Raw genomic sequence first — 25,341 nt, 5'->3', positions numbered from 1 at the left:
ATAAGGCTTGCTCCTTATAGATGCTCATTAGTGACCGAAAACATACAGTACATACCAGACCTCTGCTTAACAGTTTAGTATTATTTAAGAAATGTAACATATCAGACAGTGAACAGCACCTGTCTGTTAAGTTCCTGTTGAGTTTTACTATGCTTATTTGTAGCTCCTAGTGTAAGTTCTGAGTTTTTAGTTCTCTCTCGTTTCATATACTTTTTGTAGACCAACAACATATTTCTAACATACACACACACATGTTTTTAGATCAAATGTGCCATGGTATTTTGCTTTGCTTTAAACAATTTTGGAATAAATCAATTTCTTAAGGAACTGTATTATTCTTTTTTTTCATATTCTCATAATTCTTATAATGACGTGCATTCACTGTCTTGCTTAGTGTCAAGCACAGTTAACCTGAACTCTTTCTTGTGTCCTTATCTTTTCACACACCATCAAATTCTCAAGCATATTACTGTCATCGAGAATGCAGCATTAAGGAAGCTTGGACAGTTTAAAGATAACCCTGCTTATTTGGTTGTGGTTGAACATAGATCTGCAAGTTCCCATCACCAACATGCTGATGGCTGTGTCAGAGGCTAGAGCTTTTTAGCGTCTTGTTAGCACATCTCTTATAGTTGAGCTTCTATATAGAGTTGATGGTCCAAATCAATCACTGAGATCATCAAAGATGGACATGAAATTCTCGCTAAGGTACAAGAGCTTCTCTTACCATTCCTGGCTAACGTATGGTGACTGTTTCGTTTGATTTACAGGTCTAACATTACACCAAAAAACGGATGTTGTTCCCGCTATGTGTTTTACCAACGAAGTAACACAGTTCATAGAAACTAAATGTAGGTCACTTATACATATTAAACACAGGTTGAGACACAGCGTGAGACCCTTTCGAGGGTGTGAGGAAAAGCGTCACACAATGGAGAGGCTTTCACCATGTGTAAGTTTTCTATCCCACGATACATGGTATCAGAGTAAAAGTCTGTCAACAGAAACTAATGCAGTACTGTGTGCATGTCTATATAACAATAATATATTGTAACATGAAATGTCAAATTACTCCAAGCAATATATATCAACCTTTGTTGACCTAAATAAATCCGAGGGCAGAACAGGATGAAAGTTAGGATGAAATGTAGTTTGTAAAGACAAAGTATTGTGTTTGAGTATGAACTAGCATAGGTTTGAAGTTGCTGGGTGAAATAACCCATCTGGCGGGGTTAAAATAGCAATGTTAAAATAATAATAACACATTCATCTCAATTCAATTACATTTTATTTATATAGCGCCATAACAATACAATTGTCTCTAGGCGCTTTACAGAGCCCAGAGCCTGAACCCCCTTAGTGCAAGCACATTGGCAACACGGGCAAGAAAAAACTCCCTGTTAGTCAGGAAGGAACCTTAAGCAGAACCACGGCACATAAGGGGGGACCCATCTGCTTGAGCTCGGCCGGGTGGAGATAGGAAGGGGGGATGGGGGGAGGGTTGTGTAGCAGAAGGGGATGGGAAACAACAGGTGTTGTACATATCCTGCATTTGGTAGGTGTACATAATATATATACAGACATCCGGTGGTAAATACATGATACAAACAAGACCAGTTTAGTGGGTATACACTGTGCTGAAAGGTTTGCTGTTACAGGGGTAAGGGGAGTAGGAGCAGAGAAACATGTTGATGGTGGCGATGTTATATATTGTATATAAATGCTAGCATAGGGTATGAGGTAGAGTAAGTGTACGGCAGTGCGGTGGCGGTGGGTGCAATTGGCCGAGGATTTCTACGGGTAGACCGGGTGGAGAGACTACAGCAGCGTCCCATAGCGAAGATAGTCTGGATTAGGAGAGAAAGAAAAAGAACAGAGTGAGTGGGTAGAGTTTGGCTGTCCATATGCGTAGTTGAGGAGTAGTGGGGGTGAGGAGCAATGTTTCCACTTCCATCAGCGATTGGAACATGCTACAAGGGAGAGAGAACATTTTTGTTAGTAGACATTTATTTCAGAAACAGATAAGGAGATTTACAGTAGGCAATATGGCCATTTCATCAGTATTATTATAAGCATTAGCAATGTGATGTGAGAGAAGAGGGAGGGAGAAAGAGAGCGAGAGAGAGAGGGGCTGCCTGGCTATGTGTAAGGGAATATTATTTAATATATTATTTAGATTTTAGTCCAGTTTAGTTGATTAGGGGTATTACATGTGTTTAGATTTGTTTGGTTTATGTAATTTTGCCCCTCCAGGAAGTTGCGATGTTGCGATCGCACCAATTCACGCGAATTCAACGATTCCCCGCGAATTCAGTGCGACGTTGCAATTTTAACACATCACCGCAACTTTCCCGCAAATTTGACAAATTATTGTCGTCTCCCACAACTTTCTCCCTTCCGCTACACCAAGGGCAGAAATTCTGCCCTGTGGACACGGTGCAGACACTAGCAGAGTTCTAATCCGTTGTAAACAATGAGAATGGCTACACCAGACATGGATATTGAACACAGCCCATGTCCACACTGAAGATTCCGAAATAGATCTGGCTTCAATTTTTTATAATTTTCCGCAAGGTGTGCGTGGCCCTTTTTACATAGAGTCTAAAAGAATGGATTACTTAAAATTGGACGACTTTAAATTAATATATGAAATTGAACAACATAAACACCTGTACGGATAAAATAAATCAACAAGGATAGCAAAACAGATTGATAAGCATAGAATGAGAACGGCAGAAACGCAGGCAGGACGTCAGGTGACGAAACAGATCAAAGTGACGCAGGCTGTTTTTTTTTCGTTTTATGTGAAGGCTGAGATATTCATAACATTTTATTCAGTCTTACTTGTGGTCCTTTTGTAATACCAACAGGTGCACTTCGTTGTGGATAAGTAAATCCTATGTACTGTTCCCCCTACGTGTTTAGCATAACATAGCATAACTAGCTATGTTTCTAGATAACTGTCTAACAGCTGTTGCCATTCCCACGAGACAAACATTTGAATGATGTCAAAGTAAAAGTCCAATACTATACTGTTCATTTCCATAACAACAATTCAAGCAATATACATTTTCTGACCTAAATAAGCAGAGGGCAGAACAGCCTATTATGCTACATTTTTGTAGTCCTGGTAATCTTTAGTTTGGCATGTTGGTAAGGTTATTTAGAGGACCATTTCTCAATGTTTTTTTTTTTAAAGAATGTTTCTTTATTAATTCTTTATTTTTCAACAAATAACTCAATTATAATTACAAAGAGGGAAATTCAAAACTTTTATTGCAACTTTCACTTGCTCCCGCAATTTCATTGCAACAAACACCTAAAAAACACTGCAATTTGTTGGAAAAGCCCCCGCGAAATCAGTAATTTTAGGCCGCAACTATCACAAAAAAGGCCCGCGAAATCCTGGGGGGACTGGTTAGTGCCAATTATGAAATCATCTCTCTGGCCCGGAACAACTAGAGTAGGTACAATGAACTTTGATTCATACACTTCAACTTCAAGGTCATAGAAGCACTTCGGGTAGGTCGTCTTGCCACCACAGCCCACAATCACCACATTACCAGGGATAGGCTGAGCACTGGGCAGAACACCAGCAGCTTGAAGTTTCTTCTCTGCCTCTTCACTGAGTGTACAAGACATGGACCCAGAATCTAACATTCCTCTCAAAGTGACCTTGCCACTCACCAGCACTGGTGCATAAAACAGCTCACTTGATCCTTCGAGTTTCTGCGAGCCAATGAGAATCGGCACCTGGTCTGCTGGCAAGAGTTGACAGTTGGCACTGTAGATTGAAAGTAGATCTGGTTTCCTGGTGAGGGCTTCGGCACTGCCACCCACGCTTTCCCTCTCACAGCGTGGGCTACCTAGTTTAACGGCTTGTGGCTGGGCTTTGCGGATGCTGCTGCCGGACGAGAGGCACTTGGACAGTTGTTTTTAAAGTGGCCAGCTAGGAAGCAATGACAACAGAGTTTCAGCAGTCTACAGTGGCTGAAGGTGGAGTGGTCAGTGCTGCTGCATACCTCACAGGCAGAGGACACAGAGGGCCGGGCGGGGCGCTGACGGTACAGGGGCTGAACATTTTGTGACAGCGACTGGGTGGAGCACAGTGTGATGACTTTATTCAGCATGCCTACTACTTCACGCATACCTGGCTCCTCCTCTGCATGGTTCACAGCCATTGATACAGCTGCGGGCGGCTGGCGAAGCACAGGACCCATCAGCTCTTCCTTTTCGGACAGGATGTTGAATTGTGCAGGGGACTGACAGACTGCAACAGGGGGAGGACTGTAAATTGATGAAGAATGCTGGCTCACTGACGTCCCACGCCTCAAATCCCTCTGATGCTCGTCTAAGCGCTCCTGGATCTCTGAGGCTGTCCATTTTCTGGCTGATTTGTACTTGAAAGACATGGCCAAATGGGGGTCTGGACAATGAGTAACAAACATCATCACAACTTCAGCGCACACGTCTTCTACACATTTGCCCTGCCTGCGGAGGCACTCATCAGCAATATCGATAGCCTTGTTCAATCGCACCCAGTAGTCTAATGCACTCTCACGCATTCTTGGAAGTGTGCTATAAAAGTCAGCCATGGGCATGCTAGAGTATGGGAGATCGCTAAAATTCTGCTTCAGGATGTCAAAGACAGCAGTAGGGCAGCTGTAGGGGTCAACTTCCGCGTTGCTGCGCAGCGAAACCTTAACAATGTCCCTGGCTTTCCCCATAAGTCTGCTAGTTATCACATCATACTTTTCTGCAGTGTCGCATTTGCGTCTTCGCATGTAGCTTTGCATTAAATCCTCCCATTCATGGACAGTGCATGTGTCAGTGTGGTCACCTCTGAAGAACGGGGGCGGTCTGGCGTCTGCATGGACAACTACATTCAGTCTCGAGGCATCCAGACAGCCTCCTGAGCAAGTCTGTGTAGGTGTGGCATTTGCTGGGCTTGTGCTGGGCATAAAGTTCTGCATTGTATCATTCGTGTCATGCGCCTGCGCTGTATGTCTGTGGGTAGGATAACTAACAGTATCAAGATCTGCTACCTGCTCCTGTGTGTTACTTACTTTGTGGGTGATAGGGGTTGAACATGCCACCGGGCCTCGACCTGACTGGCCTATCTTTCGATCACTGGCTTCTCCATCTAACCCCATATGGCATCCCCTCCCCAGCCCACTAGATACATAAACACCATTCATTCTTACAAATGACATTTCAGTACAATTCTATTAATTATGCAAGCACAGAAAAAAACGTTTTTTAAATGATAGCAAATTGTGATAATAGCACCAAATAACACTGGCTTATCATTCAGGTATATACATGCAATAGGCTACTATTATTATCATTGAAAACTTTCAGGACAATGAAGTTTAACAAAATCCCAATAAAGTAAAATTGCCCTCTATAACATGGTAAAATAAGCAGTCTGTCAACCTAAAGCAGCCTAGGATTACAACGTTTACGTCAGAATTCAGAATGTCCTTTTCTAAATCACAACACGCACGTTGCGTGAGACAGAGCATAAATACCGGAGCAGAGCTAGTCGACAGCAGACGGTAGCAGCTAGCAACAGTGGTAGCCGCAGCAGTGGGATAGCAGTAGCAGCTTCAGCAGGATAGCAGTAGCAGCTTCAGCGACAGCAGCAGCAACAGTCCCGGTGATCTAGCGAGCGTAGATCTGATGAACCGACGGTCACGGCACCAATGTAACCGGTGGTAACTTCTGCGTTGTGTTTTTTTTATTTGTGACTCGTGGACAGTTGCTGAGATGTATCTTTATTTCTCTGTTTAAGCGCACCAACAGAAACAGTTAGGTAAATCTCCAGCTTGCTAGCTTCACTATGAATGCTCATTCCAAGCATATACCAAACAGGCAAAAAAATAAGAACCGACATGTAATATATACATTAAGAAAGATAAATAAAAACCGTATCACACCTGTTAAAGCACACCAACAGAAACAGTATAATAAGTCTCCAGCTTGCTAGCTTCACTATAAATGCTAGCCCGCACATGTAACAAAAGGAAAAAACATATAAACAATATGTCAGAGGGATATTTCATATAAATAGTCCAGATATATAATACATATAATAATAATAAGTTATAAGAAGATATATAATAACATAGCTGCCTATTTTTAAAGGCAATATTTATTAGATTATCCATCCCACTAAAACTCAACCACCTACCTCATTCCAAGCATATACCAAACAGGAAAGAGGAAAGGGGGAGAGGAACAAAACAGGGGGAGACAGGGGGGGCTTCCAGAGACCCCCAATACCAGTGTGCTTGTGATATCAAAATGAAACTGAAATACAGGTAACAGATTATCTTGTGCAATTATTTAAACCTGCTTTTCTAACCTGTTACATTAACAACACCCCGAGGTTAGAAAGCACAACAGGTAGCAGCATACAGCTACTCTGTCAAGCAGAACAAATTACGTAGTCATTTAACTTTTCAACATGTCCAGAGAATTTCTGTGCTCTGGTATGTCTATGAACACAACATATCCCTGTCTCTCTTATAAAGTATCTGGTATTAAGCCCTGTCCACACTAACCCGGGTAGATTTGAAAACTAATGAATTCTCCGTTTATCCCTTCTGTCCACCCTAAGGGAAACACACCAAACGCGTTTTTAAAAACGGGACGCTAGCAAATGCATTGTTTCCTATGGTACGGCGCGCCTTGCGTGTGCGACTTTTCTCCGCCACGCGTTGCGTCTTTCTGGCGTTTTTTAGATGCGCTTAAAAGTTGAACTATTCTCAACTTTCCAGCGCAAGGCGCGGAGGCGCACCGCTCATCAATGTCACACTCGGCCCAGGCAGGTTGCGCACGCAGCTCCGCTTCCTAGGCGCCGGGCAAAACAGCCTGGTGATCCTGCGAATGTTTTGCCCGCCGCACTTTGCCAAGGCGTTTTTGAAGCGTCTGCCGTTTTAAAAACGCGTTTGGTGTGTTTCAGCCCTCAAACGGCATTTTCCAGCACCGAAAGCGATACGTTTCGAAAACGCGCTCTGGGGTGGGTACTTTGGAACAACAACAAAATACAAGCGTTTAATATATTTGTATATGCAGTTGTAACGGACTCTAACCAGCCCGCTACAATAATTATAAATAAATGTCTCTTTGTGGTCAAAAGAACATGCAGCGGAGTCGTGGACGCTCTCTGTCATCAGTTTATTACACCTGCAACACAGCAGTAATCAGTCCCCCCAGGATTTCGCGGGCCTTTTTTGTGATAGTTGCGGCCTAAAATTCCTGATTTCGCGGGAGCTTTTCCAAAAAGTTGCGATGAAAGTTGCGGTGTTTTTTAGGTGTTTGTTGCGATGAAATTGCGGGAGCAAGTGAAAGTTGCGATAAAAAAGTTGCGAATTTCCCTCTTTGTAATTATAATTGAGTTATTGGTTGAAAAATAAGTGATTAATAAACAAACATTCATTAAAGAACAAAACCATTGATAAATGGCCCCCTAAATAACCTTACCAACATGCCAAACAAAAGATTACCAGGACTACAAAAAATTTAGCAAAATAGGCTGTTCTGCCGTCTGCTTATTTAGGCCAGCAAATGTATGCTTGTATTGTTGTTATAGAAACGAACAGAAGTATAGTATTGGACTTTTACTTTGACATCATTAAAATGTTCGTCTGGTGAGAAGGCAACAGCTGTTAGACAGTTATCTAGAAACATATGCTAGTTACGTATGCTCATAGTAAACCTTGCGTTATGCTTTCCCTCACACCCTCGAAAACAATGACTACGTGTTTTGACTGTTTCATACTGTGATAAACATGTTTAAGTGACCTAAATATTATTTCCATGAACTGTGTTAGTGTTAATTATTAGTAATATAGCGATATGACCGTTATTCATTCATAATTCCCGTTAATGGCTAACGTCAGCACTTGTTAGCCAGCTGTGCTGTAATCTGTTGTTGCTCTGATTCTTGATGTAACGAGTATAATAGTAACTTGCTGTGTTTAGTATACCTTCTAAGTATTTTCTGTATTACAGTTTCACTCATAAATTTCACCTGACAATCAATAAAGTAGTGTACTCGAGTTTGGCTGTCTGTTTACCTACGTTAACGCACTGGTGGTGTAAAACACGTAGTGGGAACAGTACATAGGCTTCACTTATCCACAACGAAGTGCACCTGTTTGTATTACAAAAGGACAACCAGTAAGACTGAATACTATGTTATGAATGTTTCAGCTTTCACATATAACGGAAAAAAACAGCCTGTGTCACTGATCTGTCTGTCTGACGTCCTTCCTGCGTTTCTGCCGTTCTCATTCTATGCAGATCAATCTGTTTTGCTATCCTTGTTTATGTTGTTCAATTTCATATATTAATTTAAAGTCGTCCAATTTCAAGTTATCCATTCTTCAACACTAGCTGCTACCTTATCTTCAAACAGAAAGTAATGTTAAATCTCCATGGCAACAGCTCTCAGGGGTTTGGGAAATAATCGGATTCATTGCTTCCTTCATTATTCACAGCAAAATAAATAATTTTCATTACATTTCATTGATGTATTACCAGACTCTATGTAAAAAGGGCCACGCACACCTCGCAGAAAATTATAAAAATTGAAGCCAGATCTATTTCTGAATTCTCGGAGGACATGGGCTGCGTTCCGTTTCCACGTCTGGTGTAGCCATTCTCAGAACTCTGCTAGTGTCTGCAGGGCAGAATTTCCGCCCTTGGTGTAGCCGCGGAAGGGAGAAAGTTGTGGGAGATGACAATGATTTGTCAAATTTGCGGGAAAGTTGCGGTGATGTGTTAAAATTGCAACGTCGCGCTGAATTCGCGGGGAATCGTTGAATTCGCGTGAATTGGTGCGATCGCAACATCGCAACTTCCTGGAGGGTCTGAGTAATGGGCGATCACAAACACGAGGGTAACACAATGCTGGTATCCCTTTAACAGACTTCCAAGCAAGGGGCTAACAAATGAAATGTGCGTAGGCTAACCACCGTTCCATACATTACAGCCTACCGTCTACAACACTAGTAGTAAAACGCGATCGTATAGTGTATTAAATATTAGTGATAAAAATGCAACCATAGACATAAACATAGTACATGACAGATAAGTGACAGTTTTAAGTATAAATATTCACAACACAGTCAGGCTCAACATACCTGCAACACAGCAGTAATGGGCGATCACAAACACAAGGGTAACACAATGCTGGTATCTACAACAATGAATTAGCCAGTTAGCACCCACTTAATGGCTAGACAATATTTACAACTTGCACGTATAAACATAGTACATGACAGATAAGTGACAGTTTTAAGTATAAATATTTACAACTTGCACGTATAAACATAGTACATGACAGATAAGTGACAGTTTTAAGTATAAATATTCACAACACAGTCAGGCTCAACATACCTGCAACACAGCAGTAATGGGCGATCACAAACACAAGGGTAACACAATGCTGGTATCTACAACAATGAATTAGCCAGTTAGCACCCACTTAATGGCTAGACAATATTTACAACTTGCACGCACAGTCTTACTGGTTGTCCTTTTGTAATACAAACAGGTGCACTTCGTTGTGGATAAGTGAAGCCTATGTACTGTTCCCACTACGTGTTTTACACCACCAGTGCGTTAACGTAGGTAAACAGACAGCCAAACTCGAGTACACTACTTTATTGATTGTCAGGTGAAATTTAATTTGCATATTTAACCCAATGCAAATAGCGGAAATGATAAATAACAATCTTATATCACAAAAAAAACACACATCATGGAAAACTTTGAAAAATACACAATACCAATTAATTTTCTTAACGGAGGATTAAAGACACCCAGTTTACCCCTTTAACAGACTTCAAAGCAAGGGAAAGTCTTGAGGTGTGTCACACCAATTATCGCCCCATTAGCAACAACACTGAACCCAGTAGTGGAACCAACAAAAATTATATACATATATACAGAGATTTGGGGAAGTTCATAAAAGGCACGAAACTTCATTTTTTACATTGTTACACAGTTACCAGAAAAAAAACACTGCGTCTTTAGCTGACTCAGACTCATGTGACCGGACAGGAAGTCTGAAACTGAAAGTAAAAAGTCCGGCAGTCTACTTGTCTCCTAACAGAATGATAGAGAGATCTTTAATTGTGTAAGGTAAGAGGCCAGAATACATTGAAACTGATTTTTCAGCTGTGTACTTTTTTGTTGTAATGTACGTTCACCGACATTGTTCAGCTGTGTACATGGTTGTTGTAATGTACGTTCACCGACATTGTTCAGCTGTGTACATGGTTGTTGTAATGTACGTTCACTGACGGGACTTGACGTTCAAAATTATGCAAGTTTGATTCACTGGAAAACTCCACGTTTCTTTGGCATGAACGTCCTTGAAGTGTCTTCTGTTATAATAAGCAGAAGGCTTTGGGCTGAAACACTTCAAAATCGACTTGGTCAAAGTGCGGCGGGCAAAACCATAGACATATATATGTCTATGGGCAAAACAGCCGCAGGCGCAACCGGCTCTTTTTCCCGGAGCCTATGAAGCGGAGCTGCGTGCGCAACCTGCCTGGGCCGAGTGTGACATTGATGAGCGGTGCGCCTCCGCGCCTTGCTCTGAAGAAAAGTTGAGAATATTTCAACTTTTAAGCGCACCCGCTAGAAAGACGCGACGCGCGGCAGATAAAAGGCGCACACGAAAGGCGCGCCGTACCATAGGAAACAATGGTTTTGCTAGCGTCAGGTTTTTAGAAACGCGTTTGGTGTGTTCGTACCGTTTCTGTGGAGGCCGTGGTGATATTCCTTAACTTAATATAGTGATTCAAGCATGAGGGTTCACTTTTAACACACTACTAATTTATTGAAACTGGGAGTGAAGGTTATAAACATAAAAGCTGTGCACTGAAATAACTGAAGCTTGTATGTGGAATGCAAACGCTAAATTGGGTGTGACAGTGTTGATGGAGAGACTTGAAGATTTTAAACCAGAAGAGTGACAACTTTGTTATGTTGGTGATCGAATGGCAGGAGACAAATTAACTGTTAATAACTTCACTGAATTCTAGAGTAGTGTACATTGTGTAGCGTAACAAACTCACTTCTCTCCCCTCTTCTCTACTCCACTACCTTCATACGCTTACAGAGCCACCTACTGGTGAGGGAGAGTAATGTCTGTGACCTTGACAGGCTTGAGTCTAAGAAAATAGTATAGTCTTTTGTCCAAACTAGAGGTTGTCTCTTTCTATGATGATCTGCCTACGCCCTTGATATGTTTTTCTTGTCTTACACTCTTCCTGCTGGCTCAGTCATCAAAACCTTGAAAACCCCTGCCAAATAGTTATGGTGATTCTACACTGTACCATATTGACAATCTTGAATTGAGTCTTATTTACAAATGTAATTACCTTGGTCTTCTTAATTAACCAGAATACTTGATGAATGTGATAATTACCATAGTGACCTTGACAACGTAATATAGAGCCCAGACATAGGGATACATATTATGAAACATGAAAAACACATTGTTTTAAGTTGAATCGCATGAAGGTGATATACAAAGAAAATTTTGACCATCCTATCTATTCTAAACAGGACTCGTGACAAACTGCTTTATAATGGTCTACCCTTATGTACCAGTGCAGCATATGCCTGCATTGCAGAGTGGTAAAAAGACACTAATGAGCAAGCACATTGTGCTACACATGAACTCAAGACAGACAGCAGTATAGGCCTGTATCAGTAATGGATGAGATAATTAATTAACAAAGACATTGAATTATATACATTCATTCATATAACAGTATTCATCTTCATGCATATAGCCTAATTGATCTAGGGTTCTAATAAAATAGCAGGACAAATTCATTGTATTGGGAAACATTAAAGGTGTAGTCCTTGAGATAAGGGAGGGATGTATTTAAGAGGAAGGGAGAGATGTATTTGATTGGCTGTTGAGCTGAAATATGTGTAAGATGCCCTGGGTTAGCGGACCTTCTGCGTAGGAGACTGGATAGTTCCCAGCATGCATAGAGGGTGTTCTGTAATTCGTAATGTTTGTTTTATAAGGTTGCCTAATTCATGTCTGCATTCTCGTTTGTGTGTTATGTTGTCATGCCTGTGTGTTAGCCCCTGTGATGTTTAGCGTATTTGTGCACCTTTGCCGTCTGTGTCATGCAGAGAGTAGACCTCCCCCTCTGTGCGAACAGTACGAGTCCTGTTGTGTGAAATATGGTATGCATCTTGCGCAGAGCGAGACAGAAATCTCAGTTGTAGTGTAGTGCCTCATCACACGACCCCGGGAGCTATACTACAACTAAGATTCCTGTTTCTCTCTCTCTCTCTCTCCATTTCATTCTGTCTCTCTCCCCACCCCCTCTCAACATACAGTGCTCCCCATCTTTCAACTTCTACATCCCACTTTCACTCTTTCTCATACTCTCTCCCCTTTCCTTTCCCTCTCTCTCTCTCCCCTTTCCTCTCACTCTATCTCTCCCCTCTTTTCTCCCTCTGGCTGTTGTTCACTTCCATCATCATTGTTGTCATTCCATCCTCACATAGGTTATTCTATGGTGCATGTACAGCTGAGACATTCATTGCCATTGTGGTTATTGTTGTATCAGCTACCCACTAGGATGAGTGTCTCTGGAGAAGATGGTCTCAAGAAGGACTCTGGTTCTCACCAGATACAAACATCAGAATCTCCGTCAGCCAGCCATGTGTCTGTGAAGAATGACTCATCAATGACTGTTACTGATGCACCAAACTTCAGTGCTCTAAAACTTCTGGGTCCAGCGTGAGTTAAACTTAGTTGTAACATCTCTTAATTCTTTCTGCATGCATGTTCTTAATTACTTAAATCGCTACAATGCTGTGGAATTACTTTTGGCACAAAGACATACTGCTCTGCATTCCATGTCAGATTGGCCAAAATGGGAATTTAAACTTTACTGACTCCGATGTCAATGAAATTTGAATGCTAGCTCAATTGGATAAATGTCGTGGGAGATGCAGCTTTTGCTCTTTGCCCAGGTTTTGCAAATAAAACAAAAAAAGATAAGGGGAATGACAAAGAAATGAAGGAGAATTGTTATCTGTCAACACATTTGGCTAAATGTTCAACCCATGTTTTGACACTGAAATTGACCTTATAGGACATGTGACCACGAGATGACCTTTAATGAAAATGAAAACCTGACATATTATCGACATCATACAAAAATTGAAGGGGTAATGTTTTTATAGTATGTTAAAACACATGGGAACTACTGCCCCGTGCTGTACATGATGGTAAGCATGGGCAATCCTGCCCCCTTGCTGTACATGATGGTAAACATGATCAGCCAAGGAGCAGCATTTCACATGTTTTTGAAAAAATTACAGATTTCAACTCCAAATCACTGACTAAAAATAACTTAATGAACTTAAAATACTACCCCAACAGTTTTTGATGATGATCAATATTTTGATGGTGATGTTTAAGGCATTATTTATTCTGAAACATATAATTAAGAAATGTCTCTATTTTAACACTTCATTTTGTGATGAATGGGTATAAAGATGGGTCTGAACAACATTGTGTTTTATTTCCCTGTATTTCCAGACCAGAAACACACAGACCCGTGTCTCCAGTGCCCAGCTGTGTGTCTCTGAAGAGTGACAAGTCCATAGTTGGTCCCCCCAACTTCAGCTGTGGACCAGCACTCCCTGATTCAAGGTGAGGTGATAATTTGAGGCAATGTGATTTTCTCAGTGACGACTAAATGTCAACAAGTGGTTTGTTGTTTGTTTACCATGGCCCTCAAAATGAAGCTGGACCAAGTTTTCAGCTGTGGTTGTGTGGGAAAGAGTTGGGCCGAGGAACACAAACAAATGACAGGGAAACGATGGTTACATATGTAGACATACACGGATGATCTTGAATCTACAAGCCCCTTGGGCCAGGATGTGCTGGCCCATGTGTGGCCAAATTAGCTGCTCTATGGCTTCCCCCCACTACCACTGATTCTGCCCACTCTGGACAGTATCCTCTGAGGGAACCACAAGGTGCTACTTATAACTGAGACAAATGTGGTTCCCAATCTTGCACAGATTACTAGACGGGGACCCGCCTTGATGCCTCCCTGTGAAGGGCCAGCCTCAGAGGCCTGCAATGTCTGGGACAGGGCTAGTATAAGGTGTGACATCGAATTCCCAAGACCTCCAATACGTGCTGCTGTGTCATAGTTCTTCACAATGTAGTCGTCTGTCAAACGGCACTGTGGCCGGGGGCCGCGAGCATCAGGCCGGAGTGCTTCACCAGGCGTCAGCACCAGTCGATTCTATATTGGGCATGCAATATAGACCATGGGCAGACAGACACATCCTGCATGTTAGCCAGCGCCCTACAGTGCCGTGGGAGATGAGAGAAAAGGCTGGGGTCTGTTCAGCAACTCCTCGATATATGGGGCCGAGGGTGGGACATGAAAAACTGCAGACTGAGAGGCCTTTTTGGAAAAAGCTCTCTGAGGAGAGGCCTGCACAGGTGTAACATCCAACCCCAGACCTGCCAATGCCATCTTTACAGTGGGCCTGACTGACGTTTGGCTTCTTTTGGAGCCTTTCAGTGTACTATGACGTCCCCAGGGAGCTGGAATGAGAATAATGGGGGCTCTCCTCTGCATTATTTATTCTGAAACATATAATTAAGACATTTTCTATTTCAATATTCATTTTGTGATGAATGGGTATAAAGATGGGTATGAACAACATTGTGTTTTATTTCCCTGTATTTTCAGACCAGAAACACACAGACCCGTGTCTCCAGTGCCTAGCTGTGTGTCTCTGAAGAGTGACAGGTCCATAGTTGGTCCCCCCAACTTCAGCTGTGGACCAGCACTCCCTGATTCAAGGTGAGGTGATAATTTGAGGCAATGTGATTTTCTCAGTTACGACTAAATGTCAAGAAGTGGTTTGTTGTTTGTTTATGGTGGCCCTCGAAATGAAGCTGGACCATGTTTTTGTCCGTGGTTGTGTGGGAAAGAGTGGCATTGAGGAAGACAAAGAGAGAAACTGATGGTTTATTCTTTTGATTTGAGTGACCATTAAAGCTCTTGTGGAGACAGTTTTGCAGGGTACCATGACAGTATTGAATGTTGTTGTCTGCGTTGTGTTTTATTTCTCTGTACTTCCAGACCCGAAACGCACTGACCCGGGTTAAAGCCGCCCAATAGTATTCTGGACAGGGTTCTTGACAGTATTCACCAGTAGCGTTTTTATAAGGAAGAAACCGTAGTGCTTCTGTTGTTCGTTGACACATAATTGTAGCTTATTAGACCAGTTTTTAAATGCCTGATTCACTAACGTCACTGCATGTTCAGCCACTGCCTAAAAGAAGAGATCCCACAGAGACACATATTCAAATAAAAATCTGCTTTGAAGGGCAATCAAATAGGCTGAAAATGTACTGTTCAGTGTTTATTCACAGTCCTGGCACTGTAAAGGGGAAACAAACGCACAGGTTTGAATCGAGCCATAAGCTATTTCAGTAAATCAACACATTGCTTTTTCATTGGAGGTTGAGCTCACATATAAATAATATTTCTCCATAATTGAGGACTGCACATTGAGGTGTAGACACAGTTCAAAATCCAATGATTTAGGATGTCTCTCAATGTGTTTTTTAACTTAATGTGCTTTCAGTGGGTCAGTCCATCAGTCCAGGTGTGGGGTGTGTGAGAAGGTGCTAAGTGACCTTGTTGTCACTACCTGTGGACACAGCATCTGTAGGCAATGCATCCACAGTCACGGAAACCAGCCTAGACTCCCAGCAGACTATGCATGTCTCCAGTGTGGAAAAAAGTCCAGAGTAGAACTACCGTTGCAGTGTTTTGTGGACGAACACCCAGCCATGGAAGGTAACCAGTATTCGCAAACTGAGTGTTCTAGTATGATTGTTAACATTAATCACAAAAAAACATGGGAGTAAAAAATATACAGAATATGTACATGTTGACTGAAAAGAGTGTTTGTAGCCATCTAAAGTATATTATGCTTTGTTCATTTGTTAACGTCAAACAGATGGTGGTGCTGATGATGACATGAAGAGGATTTTACTAAATCACAAAGACAATCTCAAGAGGAGATATGAGTGTATAAGTGAGGGTGTCATCAAATCAGGGACTAAAACACTTCTCAACAAAATCTACACAGAGCTTTTTGTTACAGAAGGAGAGAGTGAAGGGGTGAATAACGAACATGAGGTTTGGCAGGTAGAAATAACATCCAAAGAACAAACAGCAGATATAAAGATCAGTTGCAATGACATTTTCAAGCCCTCATTTGGACAAGAAAAGCACATCAAAGTTATGATGACCAAAGGAATTGCTGGCATTGGAAAAACAGTCTCAGTGCAGAAGTTTATACTTGACTGGTCAGAAGGAGTAGCTAATCATGACATAGATCTCATATTTGCACTTCCTTTTCGTGAACTAAATTTAGTCAAGGATAAACAGTATAGTCTTCATGAACTTCTGCTTGACTTCTATCCAGAGCTTAATGAGCTAAAGGGTAGAGAAGACTACACAAACTGCCAGGTTGTATTCATCTTTGATGGTTTGGATGAGAGTCGACTTGATCTGAATTTTCAACAAAACTTGAAGTTGTCACATGTAAAACAAACATCATCAGTGGACGTGCTGATGACAAGCCTGATTGGGGGAACTCTGCTTCCCTCTGCACTCATCTGGATAACCTCAAGACCAGCAGCAACTAGTCGAATTCCTGCTCAGTGCATCGACCAGGTTACAGAAGTTAGGGGGTTCAGTGACCCACAGAAAGAAGAATACTTCAAGAAAAGAGTCAGTGATGAGAGTGAAGCCAACAACATCATCTCACAAATTAAGACAACCAGAAGTCTCCACATCATGTGCCATATTCCAGTCTTCTGTTGGATTGCAGCAACTGTACTGCAACAGATGTTGCAACAAGATGATAGCAAGAAAATCCCCAAAACTCTGACTGAGATGTTCGTACACTTCTTGCTCATCCAGACATCCACAACAAATCAGAAATATCAAAAAGGAATTGCGAGGGATGGGCAGACACAGAAATTGCCGAAAGAGATCATACTGAAGCTGGCTGAGCTGGCTTTCAAGCAACTGGAGGAAGGCAACCTTATGTTTTATGAGGAAGACCTGTGGAGCTGTGGTATTGATGTCAACGAAGCCTCAGTATACTCAGGTATGTGCACTGAGATCTTCAAAGAAGAATCTGTGTTTCAACAGAGGAAGATCTATTGCTTTGTTCACCTGAGCATCCAAGAGTTTCTGGCGGCTCTGTATGTGTTTCACTCCTACACGATCAGAAAGCTGGATGCATCTGCATCCTTCCTTAAGCACCGAGACTGGTCTGGATCCTGCCCATTACACGTGTTGCTGAAGAGTGCAGTGGATGAGGCTTTGAAGAGCAAGAATGGACATCTGGACCTTTTCCTTCGCTTCCTTATGGGCATCTCACTAGAAAGCAACCAGAACGTCTTGAAAGACCTACTCAGCAACACGTACAGCAGCTCGGAGAGCATCAAGAAAACATGTCAGTACATTAAGGTGCTTAAGAGGAAGGATCTCTCTCCTGAAAGATGCATCAATCTTTTCCACTGCTTATTTGAAATGAAGGATCATTCCATGCACGATGAAGTTCAAGAATATTTGAAATCACCAACGGATTTCAAAGACGAACTATCTCCAGCCCACTGCTCAGCATTGGCTCATGTGCTCCTGATGTCTGAGGAAGTGCTGGATGAGTTTGACCTCAAGAAGTACAATGCGTCAGACGAGGGGCGTAAGAGACTGGTCCCAGCTGTGAGGTGCTGCAGGAGTGTACAGTGAGTTTCCTATTTAAAGTCTCAGGAATTTAGTGTCCTGGTTATCATCACGGGCACCAGTATTCTGCAGCGGCTGAGCTTTACAGTCTGTTCCATTTGAAGCTACTTTAAGCATTACTTTGAAATATATTTATTTAGTTATTGCATAGCTGTTAGGAAAATAGATGCTCTGTGAAGGAACAAGTATTGCATCTCTAGGACTCCCTTGGTCAATAATTAGCAGATAAAACTCTAAACATTTTTAATGTGATGAATGATTGGGTTGATGGGTTAATGGGAAATGGGTTAAACCTTCACTGTCTTTCTATGTAGGCTCGCTGGCTGCAGACTTACACAAATGTCCTGTGAAATCGTGGCCTCAGCTCTGCAAACAACAAACTCCCCCCTGAGAGAACTGAATCTGTGCTACAATGATCTCCAGAAGTCTTCAGAAAAGATTTTGTCTGGTCTGCTGAGTGCACATTGTAAACTGGAAACACTGAAGTGAGCTATTGCATACACTACACGATTAACAAGATTAACCTGTGTGTGGATGCTTTTTGCTATCTTAAAACATTACAGTGATGCAATGTTACATTTTGAATCAAATACATGTTTGTATTCTGTCACATCACACTGCCTACAGACTCGCTGGCTGTGTACTCAGCTACAAGTCCTGTGGAATTCTGGCATCAGTTCTACAGTCTGAAAACTGCCTTCTGACAAAGCTGGACCTCAGTAACAATGACCTGCAGGATTCTGGAGTTCAGCTACTCAGTAAAGGACTACGCAGCCCCAACTGTAAACTACAGATATTAAGGTTTGTGCTGGACGTGGAGTGGCAAAATGTGGCATGTCCAATGTATACGTCAAACTGTTCCTGTTTCTCGGCATTAATAAACATCCCATAATATTCTGTATTTTTTAACTTAAAAAGCATGTAAATAATTAGTGAAAGTTAATGTTTTGAGGGGAGGTTATGGTGGTTTGATGCCAACGTCAGCTAACCTAAGTCGATCATAACTCTAGTTTTGATCATATAGCGTCCTAAAAAAAATGTATGCATAGCCGTCATTTGCAATGTGCAGTCAAGTCACATGGGGAGAGGCTCAAGTTTTCATAACATCCTCAAAGTAATTTTGATAGCACACGGCCATGTGAAGGGAATATGAGCACACTTATTCCCACAAGCTGCCCAGCCTATCAACTATGGCTGGGTTGTCCCGATAATGGTGTCACTTAACATTTTATGAAGACTTGAAAGTTAAACCTTACTAAAGTTGTTTACTTTTCTAAACATTTCCCAAACCATTTCTTATGAGCTAATCTTTCTACGTATACCTTAAGGGGCTATCTATGTTTTTGGCATCGATTATTGTCATTCACATAGGTTTGAGCATGCGTGAGATGAGTATGATTAACATGACTCAGATTGGAGCGCAGGTGATCAGCATTAGACAGACCCTCCAGGATTTCGCAATGTTGCGATTGCAACTATTAACGCAAATTCAGCGTTTCCCTGCGAATTCAGCGCGACGTTGCAATTTTAACACATCACCACAACTTTCCCGCAAATTTAACAAATCATTGTCGTCTCCCACAACTCTCTCCCTTCCGAGCCTACACCAAGGGCGGAAATTCTGCCCTGCGGACATGGTGCAGACACTAGCAGAGTTCTAATCCGTTGTAAACAATGAGAATGGCTACACCAGACATGGAAACTGAACGCAGCCCAAATCTGCACTGAAGATTCAGAAATAGATCTGGCTTCAATTTTTATTATTTTCCGCAAGGTGTGCGTGGCCCTTTTTACATAGAGTCTGGTAATAGATCTATGAAATGTAATGAGCATTTTTTATTTTGCTGTGAATAATGCAGGAAGCAATAAATCCGATTATTTCCCAAACCCTCGAGAGCTGTTGCCATGGAGATTTAACAATACTTTCTGTTTGAAGATAAGGTAGCAGCTAAGTGTTGAAGAATGGATAACTTGAAATAGAATGAGAACGGCAGAAAGGCAGGCAGGACGTCAGACGACGAGACAGATCACAGTGACACAGGCTGTTTTTTTCCGTTATATGTGAAGGCTGAGATATTCATAACATTTTATTCAGTCTTACTGGTGGTCCTTTTGTAATACCAACAGGTGCACTTCGTTGTGGATAAGTAAGTCCTATGTACTGTTCCCGCTCCGTGTTTAGCATAACATAGCATAACTATGTTTTCTAGATAACTGTCTAACAGCTGTTGCCATTCCCACAAGACAAACATTTTAATGATGTCAAAGTAAAAGTCCAATACTATACTGTGTTCGTTTCCATAACAACAATACAAGCAATATACATTTGCTGACCTAAATAAGCAGAGGGCAGAACAGCCTATTTTGCTACATCTTTTGTTTGGCATGTTGGTAAGGTTATTTAGAGGACCATTTCTCAATGGTTTTGTTCTTTAATGAATGTTTGTTTATTAACTACTTATTTTTCAACAAATAACTCAATTATAATTACAAAGAAGGAAATTCGCAACTTTTGATCGCAACTTCCGCAATTTCATCAACAAGAAATACAATGCAGGTCAAAATAAAAAAAAGTTCTCAAATAAGGACGGCTATAGGCTAGATGTTACTCATAGATTTGTATTTTCAAGGGATTAAAAATGAATGGCTAATTTATATTATATATTTACAGATGTTTTCTGTCTTTTTATTTAATGAAGCACAAAATGTAATGCAACACATATCTTGGTCTTACATCGCAGTCAGTGCATACGTCAAACGTGTACATTTGTACTTCTGATCTAACCCATTATTTTATAGACTCGCTGGCTGTGAACTCAGTTACAAGTCCTGTGAAATTCTGGCAGCAGTTCTACAGTCTGAAAACTGCCTCCTGACAGAGCTGGACCTCAGTAACAATGACCTGCAGGATTCTGGAGTTCAGCTACTCAGTAAAGGACTACGCAGTCCCTACTGTAAACTACAGATATTAAGGTTTGTTGTAGCTGTCACTGCATCACCTAGAAGGATCTGGAAGGCTGCGATTTTGAGCAGTGTTCATAAGCATATAACTTATGAACATATGCAAATACAGCCTATCAAAAGTAAAACCTAAAAACAGTTGAATCAACTTAACAGTATGTAATGTTATGCTTGTCTACAGGGAATATCCGGCATTTAAATTACCAAACTATACAAATTATGATTCTATTGGGTGTGTTATTGGCAGCATGAATGTTTTAATGGCGTTTCAGCGTGACTGATGTGTTGAACCTCTCTCTTTCAGGCTCTCTGGTTGTCTTATCTCAGAGGAAGGTTGTGGTTATTTGGCTTCATCACTCAACTCAAATTACTCCTCTCTGAAAGAGCTGGATCTGAGCTATAACCATCCTGAAGAATCAGGGTTGAGGTTGTTATCTGCTAGACTGGAAGAGAGTCATCACAAACTCAACAGACTCCAGTATGTGTAATAATTTACATAATTTTTCCAGATTTCATCCGTTTAAACGAGACACTCGCATATCTACAAATGTACCATTTACTTCCTTTACACACAAACATATCCCTATTCCAGGGACACCCAGCCCCTCCAAGTTTGACAATGCTAATATTTTCATTAGGCCATAGCCTAATCATTGCTAACCACTCTTTATCTCATGTCTGTCATGTTCTTCACTTGGTTTACAGTGTTGACTACTGTGCAGAAGGCAGAATCCGACCAGGTTTGCTCAAATGTAAGTTTTGGGTAATGCCTACTCTCACAAACCCAGACGCATATCACAGGAACACATACTGTACGTCTGGAGGCAACTGTGTTGAAATGTGGAATAGAATTCCTAACCAATAAGAAATGGCTCCGTCAGATGGGGTTCAGAAGTACAGGAAGCACAGGGCAGTGTGAAAGTTAATGGTGGGAGTTTTATACAATGTCAATGGAGAATTGTTTAGTCCACAGTTTCAACTGGTTGCCTCCTGACTGAGGCTACATAAGACTAGTTCTTATCAACTTTCTAATTAATGCCAGATTGGGGTGTGTAAATATTATTATTAGTTATATTATTATTATTAGCATGTGAATATTATAATTAGATAGCATACTTTCATTTGCTTTCATTTAAAAAAAAAAAAAAAAAAAAGAAAAGAATGAAACACTTCAGAAAGAATGTCAACACTTCACTTCACACACTCAAGAGTCGTTCGAAAGCCATTATGACGTCACCCGGACTCCTTTTGGCGCCCGGACACCTTTTGCCATGACAGCACCGTTAACAAAGCACAGTCTGACCAGGACATTCTCTTTTCTGTTTTTGTTTGCAGATGCCTGTGAACTCACACTGGACCCAAACACAGCAAACAGATATCTCTCTCTGTCTGAAGGGGATAGAAAGGTGACACGCGTGAGGGAGGAGCAACCGTATCCTGATCATTCAGAGAGAATTGACTACTGGTATCAGGTGTTGTGTAAAGATACCCTGTCCGGACGCTGCTACTGGGAGGTTGAGTGGCATGGACAGAAAGCTCACATGGGAGTTGCGTACAAAAGTATTGATAGGAAAGACAGGAGTGGTGACTGCAAACTCGGATGTAATGAGAAGTCCTGGAGTCTGGTCTGTTCTGGTGGTAATTACTTTGTCAGGCACAAAAATAAGCTTACTGCCACACCTGGCCCTTCCTCTTCCAGAGTCGGACTGTACCTGGACTGGCCAGCTGGTACCCTTTCCTTCTACAGTGTCTCGCCTGACGCAGTCACCCACCTGTACACATTCCACAACAAATTCACAGAGCCCATCTGTCCAGGATTTAAACTGTGGTATCCTGACTCGTCAGTGTCTTTGTGCTTGATCACATGAATCCCATAGGACCCATATGGGCAAGAGCCATAGTCAAACTCCACAGTGTTACTGTCATAGGCAAACGCCACAGTGTTACTGTCATAGTCAAACTCCACAGTGTTACTGTCATAGTAAAACTCCAGAGTGTTACTGCCATAGTCCAACTCCACAGTGTTACTGTCATAGTAAAACTCCACAGTGTTACTGTCATAGTAAAACTCCACAGTGTTACTGTCATAGTCAAACTCCATAGTGTTACTGTCATAGCCAAACTCCACAGTGTTATTGTCATAGTCAAACTCCACAGTGTTACTGTCATAGTCAAACTAATGCTTTTAGATGTATATAAAAATATATATATCTCATTGTGTATTATTATATTGTATCATTACATTATATCACATAGTGTCGTATCATATTTTATTTTATAAAGTCTGTATTATTATTTTTTGTTGTACAGGATAAACATCAATATTCTTTTTTGCGGACCATTAAGTTACAAAGGACTGTTTTTTGTATTTATCCATCTCTGTCACTTTGAAACATACACACACACACACACACACACACACACACACACACACAACCTGCAAGTTAACTTCACATTGCAGCGGGTTTATCATACTGCATCCAAGCAAGTCAGTGTGGCCTTCTAAATACATTTTGCCCGTTGAATTGGATTATTTATCCTGACTTTTGTGTTGTATTTCTATAATCCACCCCTTTTATTCTCTCTACCCGGCCGGCTTCAAGCAGATGGGCCCCTTATGTGCTGCGGATTTCCTTAAGGTTTCTTCCTGATTAACAAGGAGTTTTTCCTTGCTCCTGTCGCCATTGTGCTTACTCTAAGGGGGTTCAGGTCCTGGGATTTGTAAAGCGCCTTGAGACAATTTTATTGTTTTGCCACTATATAAATAAAATTGAATTGAATTAGATTATTTATCCTGATTTTTCTATGTATTTCTTCTGTATTTCTATAATCCCTTGCATCTAAACTCGTATAGCAGAAGGGAGGTTCAACATGTGGATTTGAATAAATTATAACTGATTATAACTATTATAAAAATTATAATTATCACAGTATTTCGCAGTCCAGGGACTTCAGATGGAAGTTGGAGACCTGTCAGCATAGGCACTTTCGAGAAGATATGTCTCTTTCTAGTTTTAGACAGCCCATTTACCTGGATTTAAATGAAGGGGATTCTGTCTGTGAAAATACTATGAGTTTATTTAATTACAATTCTACTGGACTGAACTGACTTATATGATCTACAGTTATGACGTGGATGGAGAAACAGGTCAATGATAGGGAAATGAAACTGCCAAGTCAATTCAGCTCCTTGATCCTTAAATCAAAATATTTAATTGTTGACTATAGTCTTATGTGGTGTGGTTCTCACTCCAAGCGACAGTATGCAGGAATGTGTGACTTTTGGAGCATGTGTTTGTGGGCAACTAGTCATCTTCTAATTCATTTTGATGGCATGTGGTCATGTGAAGGACGGGTAAACACACCTGTGGTTCCCACCAGCCATCCGCGCTATGCACTGCATAGTTTTGCGGTCCAGGACAGACCACCCCACAGAAATGTAAGAAAAGATTTCACAGCATGATGACAGTTAGCACGCTTCTGTCAGCGCTGTTGGAGTTTGCATACCTTTTAGGTTGTTAGCTCGCTTTTTGCTTACTGCTGCTTTAATGGCTTGATAGCGCAATATCATTTGCCAGATTTGCCAGACAGACTGCCTGCCAATGCCGCAGATTGTACTATATTAAAGGGTCCTTGACTCCAATAATTTCTCCCTATTTGCTGATCAGTTGTGTTTTACTTCATTCCATTGCATTTCATTCATGTGAATTCTGAGTTTCAGGTGCTTCTCATTCATATTGCTTGTATTTTATTGGGACATTAAGTCTTAAAAGTCTTGAAACTGGCAATAGAATGCTCAGAAACATTGGTAAACCATAGCTTTAACCCTTCAAGAACTTTTGTTTTGACAATAAAAACACACATTTTACCTTTAGCTTCCATGCTAGTAGACAAGGTTTGTTTCCATTCTCGTCTTGGCACTAGTTTTAACTAGATACAAATATTTTCCTTGGAAATTACCATCCTAACAATTCACTACACCCTAGTGGACAAAAACAACTTAGCATCCCTGTAATTATATGTGAATCAATCCATAGACATTTCTACTCAACATTATCTTCAGAATGCCTATGAAAAAAATCAGTTTCATTGGTAAGATTGGAAGATATGGACCCTACTAGGATTAGACTTTTTTTTAAAGGTTGTATCTGTTGCATCACATAATTACAGCAATAGACTTGTTATTATTTTATGATATGATGCAATAAGAACACAGGGGCATAAGGGCAGATCAGGATCAGTAGTGTAAGGCTCATTAAAGACTATTGCATATGGAGTAACAGCTAGGAGAGATAGTAGTCGGATGAAGGAGATGGGAAGAGAGAGGGACAGACGAGAGGGGAGGGAAACTGCAGAATCCTGAATCCGGCTCCAGATCCAGGTTTTCCTGTTTGCTGGAAGCCTGTGGAACATGCAACGGATGTCTCTTCTATCTCTCTCTCGCTCTTTCTCTTGCTCTCCATCACCCTCCTCTCACCCTTTCTCTCTCCCTTATTTTTGTCCCTCTCTCCCCCATTTTTCTCTT

At 41.3% G+C, this 25,341-nt stretch overlaps 1 protein-coding gene and 1 long non-coding RNA gene across 3 annotated transcripts; one reads left to right on the top strand and one right to left on the bottom strand.

Moving 5' to 3' along the window:
• Nucleotides 1–5,761: 5,761 nt before the first annotated feature.
• LOC116223853 lies at nt 5,762–6,228 on the bottom strand. Its single transcript, XR_004165303.1, has 3 exons — nt 6,194–6,228; nt 5,940–6,003; nt 5,762–5,783 (listed from the first exon to the last, which is right to left on the bottom strand). It is a non-coding gene; the product is annotated as an uncharacterized LOC116223853 (long non-coding RNA).
• Nucleotides 6,229–10,079: 3,851 nt separating this feature from the next.
• Nucleotides 10,080–24,329, top strand: LOC105899513 (NACHT, LRR and PYD domains-containing protein 12-like). 2 transcript variants are annotated; one of them, XM_031581822.2, is made up of 12 exons: nt 10,080–10,155; nt 12,618–12,790; nt 13,598–13,711; nt 14,772–14,885; nt 15,676–15,890; nt 16,054–17,857; nt 18,170–18,340; nt 18,483–18,656; nt 20,655–20,828; nt 21,121–21,294; nt 21,522–21,568; nt 22,152–24,329. In XM_031581822.2, exons 2-12 carry the CDS (start codon nt 12,630–12,632, stop codon nt 22,682–22,684), a joined length of 3,681 nt encoding a protein of 1,226 aa, XP_031437682.1. In that variant the 5' UTR covers nt 10,080–10,155; nt 12,618–12,629; the 3' UTR covers nt 22,685–24,329. The 2 variants fall into 2 exon arrangements, with proteins under 2 accessions (XP_031437682.1, XP_012682165.2); XM_012826711.3 differs by lacking the exon at nt 14,772–14,885.
• The last annotated feature ends 1,012 nt before the right edge of the window (nt 24,330–25,341 follow it).

This window comes from Clupea harengus, chromosome 15 (genome assembly GCF_900700415.2).
Source record: "Clupea harengus chromosome 15, Ch_v2.0.2, whole genome shotgun sequence".
Classification (NCBI taxonomy): domain Eukaryota; kingdom Metazoa; phylum Chordata; class Actinopteri; order Clupeiformes; family Clupeidae; genus Clupea; species Clupea harengus.
The sequence above is the reverse complement of the archived record's forward strand: the minus strand, read 5'-3'. Positions and strand labels throughout refer to the sequence as shown.

Coding starts and splice junctions, on each gene's coding strand:
- LOC105899513 (XM_031581822.2), top strand. CDS start 12,630: ATGAGTGTCTCTGGAGAAGATGGTCTCAAGAAGGACTCTGGTTCTCAC. Junction 13,712..14,771: donor CCAGCACTCCCTGATTCAAG/GTGAGGTGATAA, acceptor CTGTATTTTCAG/ACCAGAAACACACAGACCCG. Junction 18,341..18,482: donor TGTAAACTGGAAACACTGAA/GTGAGCTATTGC, acceptor CACTGCCTACAG/ACTCGCTGGCTGTGTACTCA.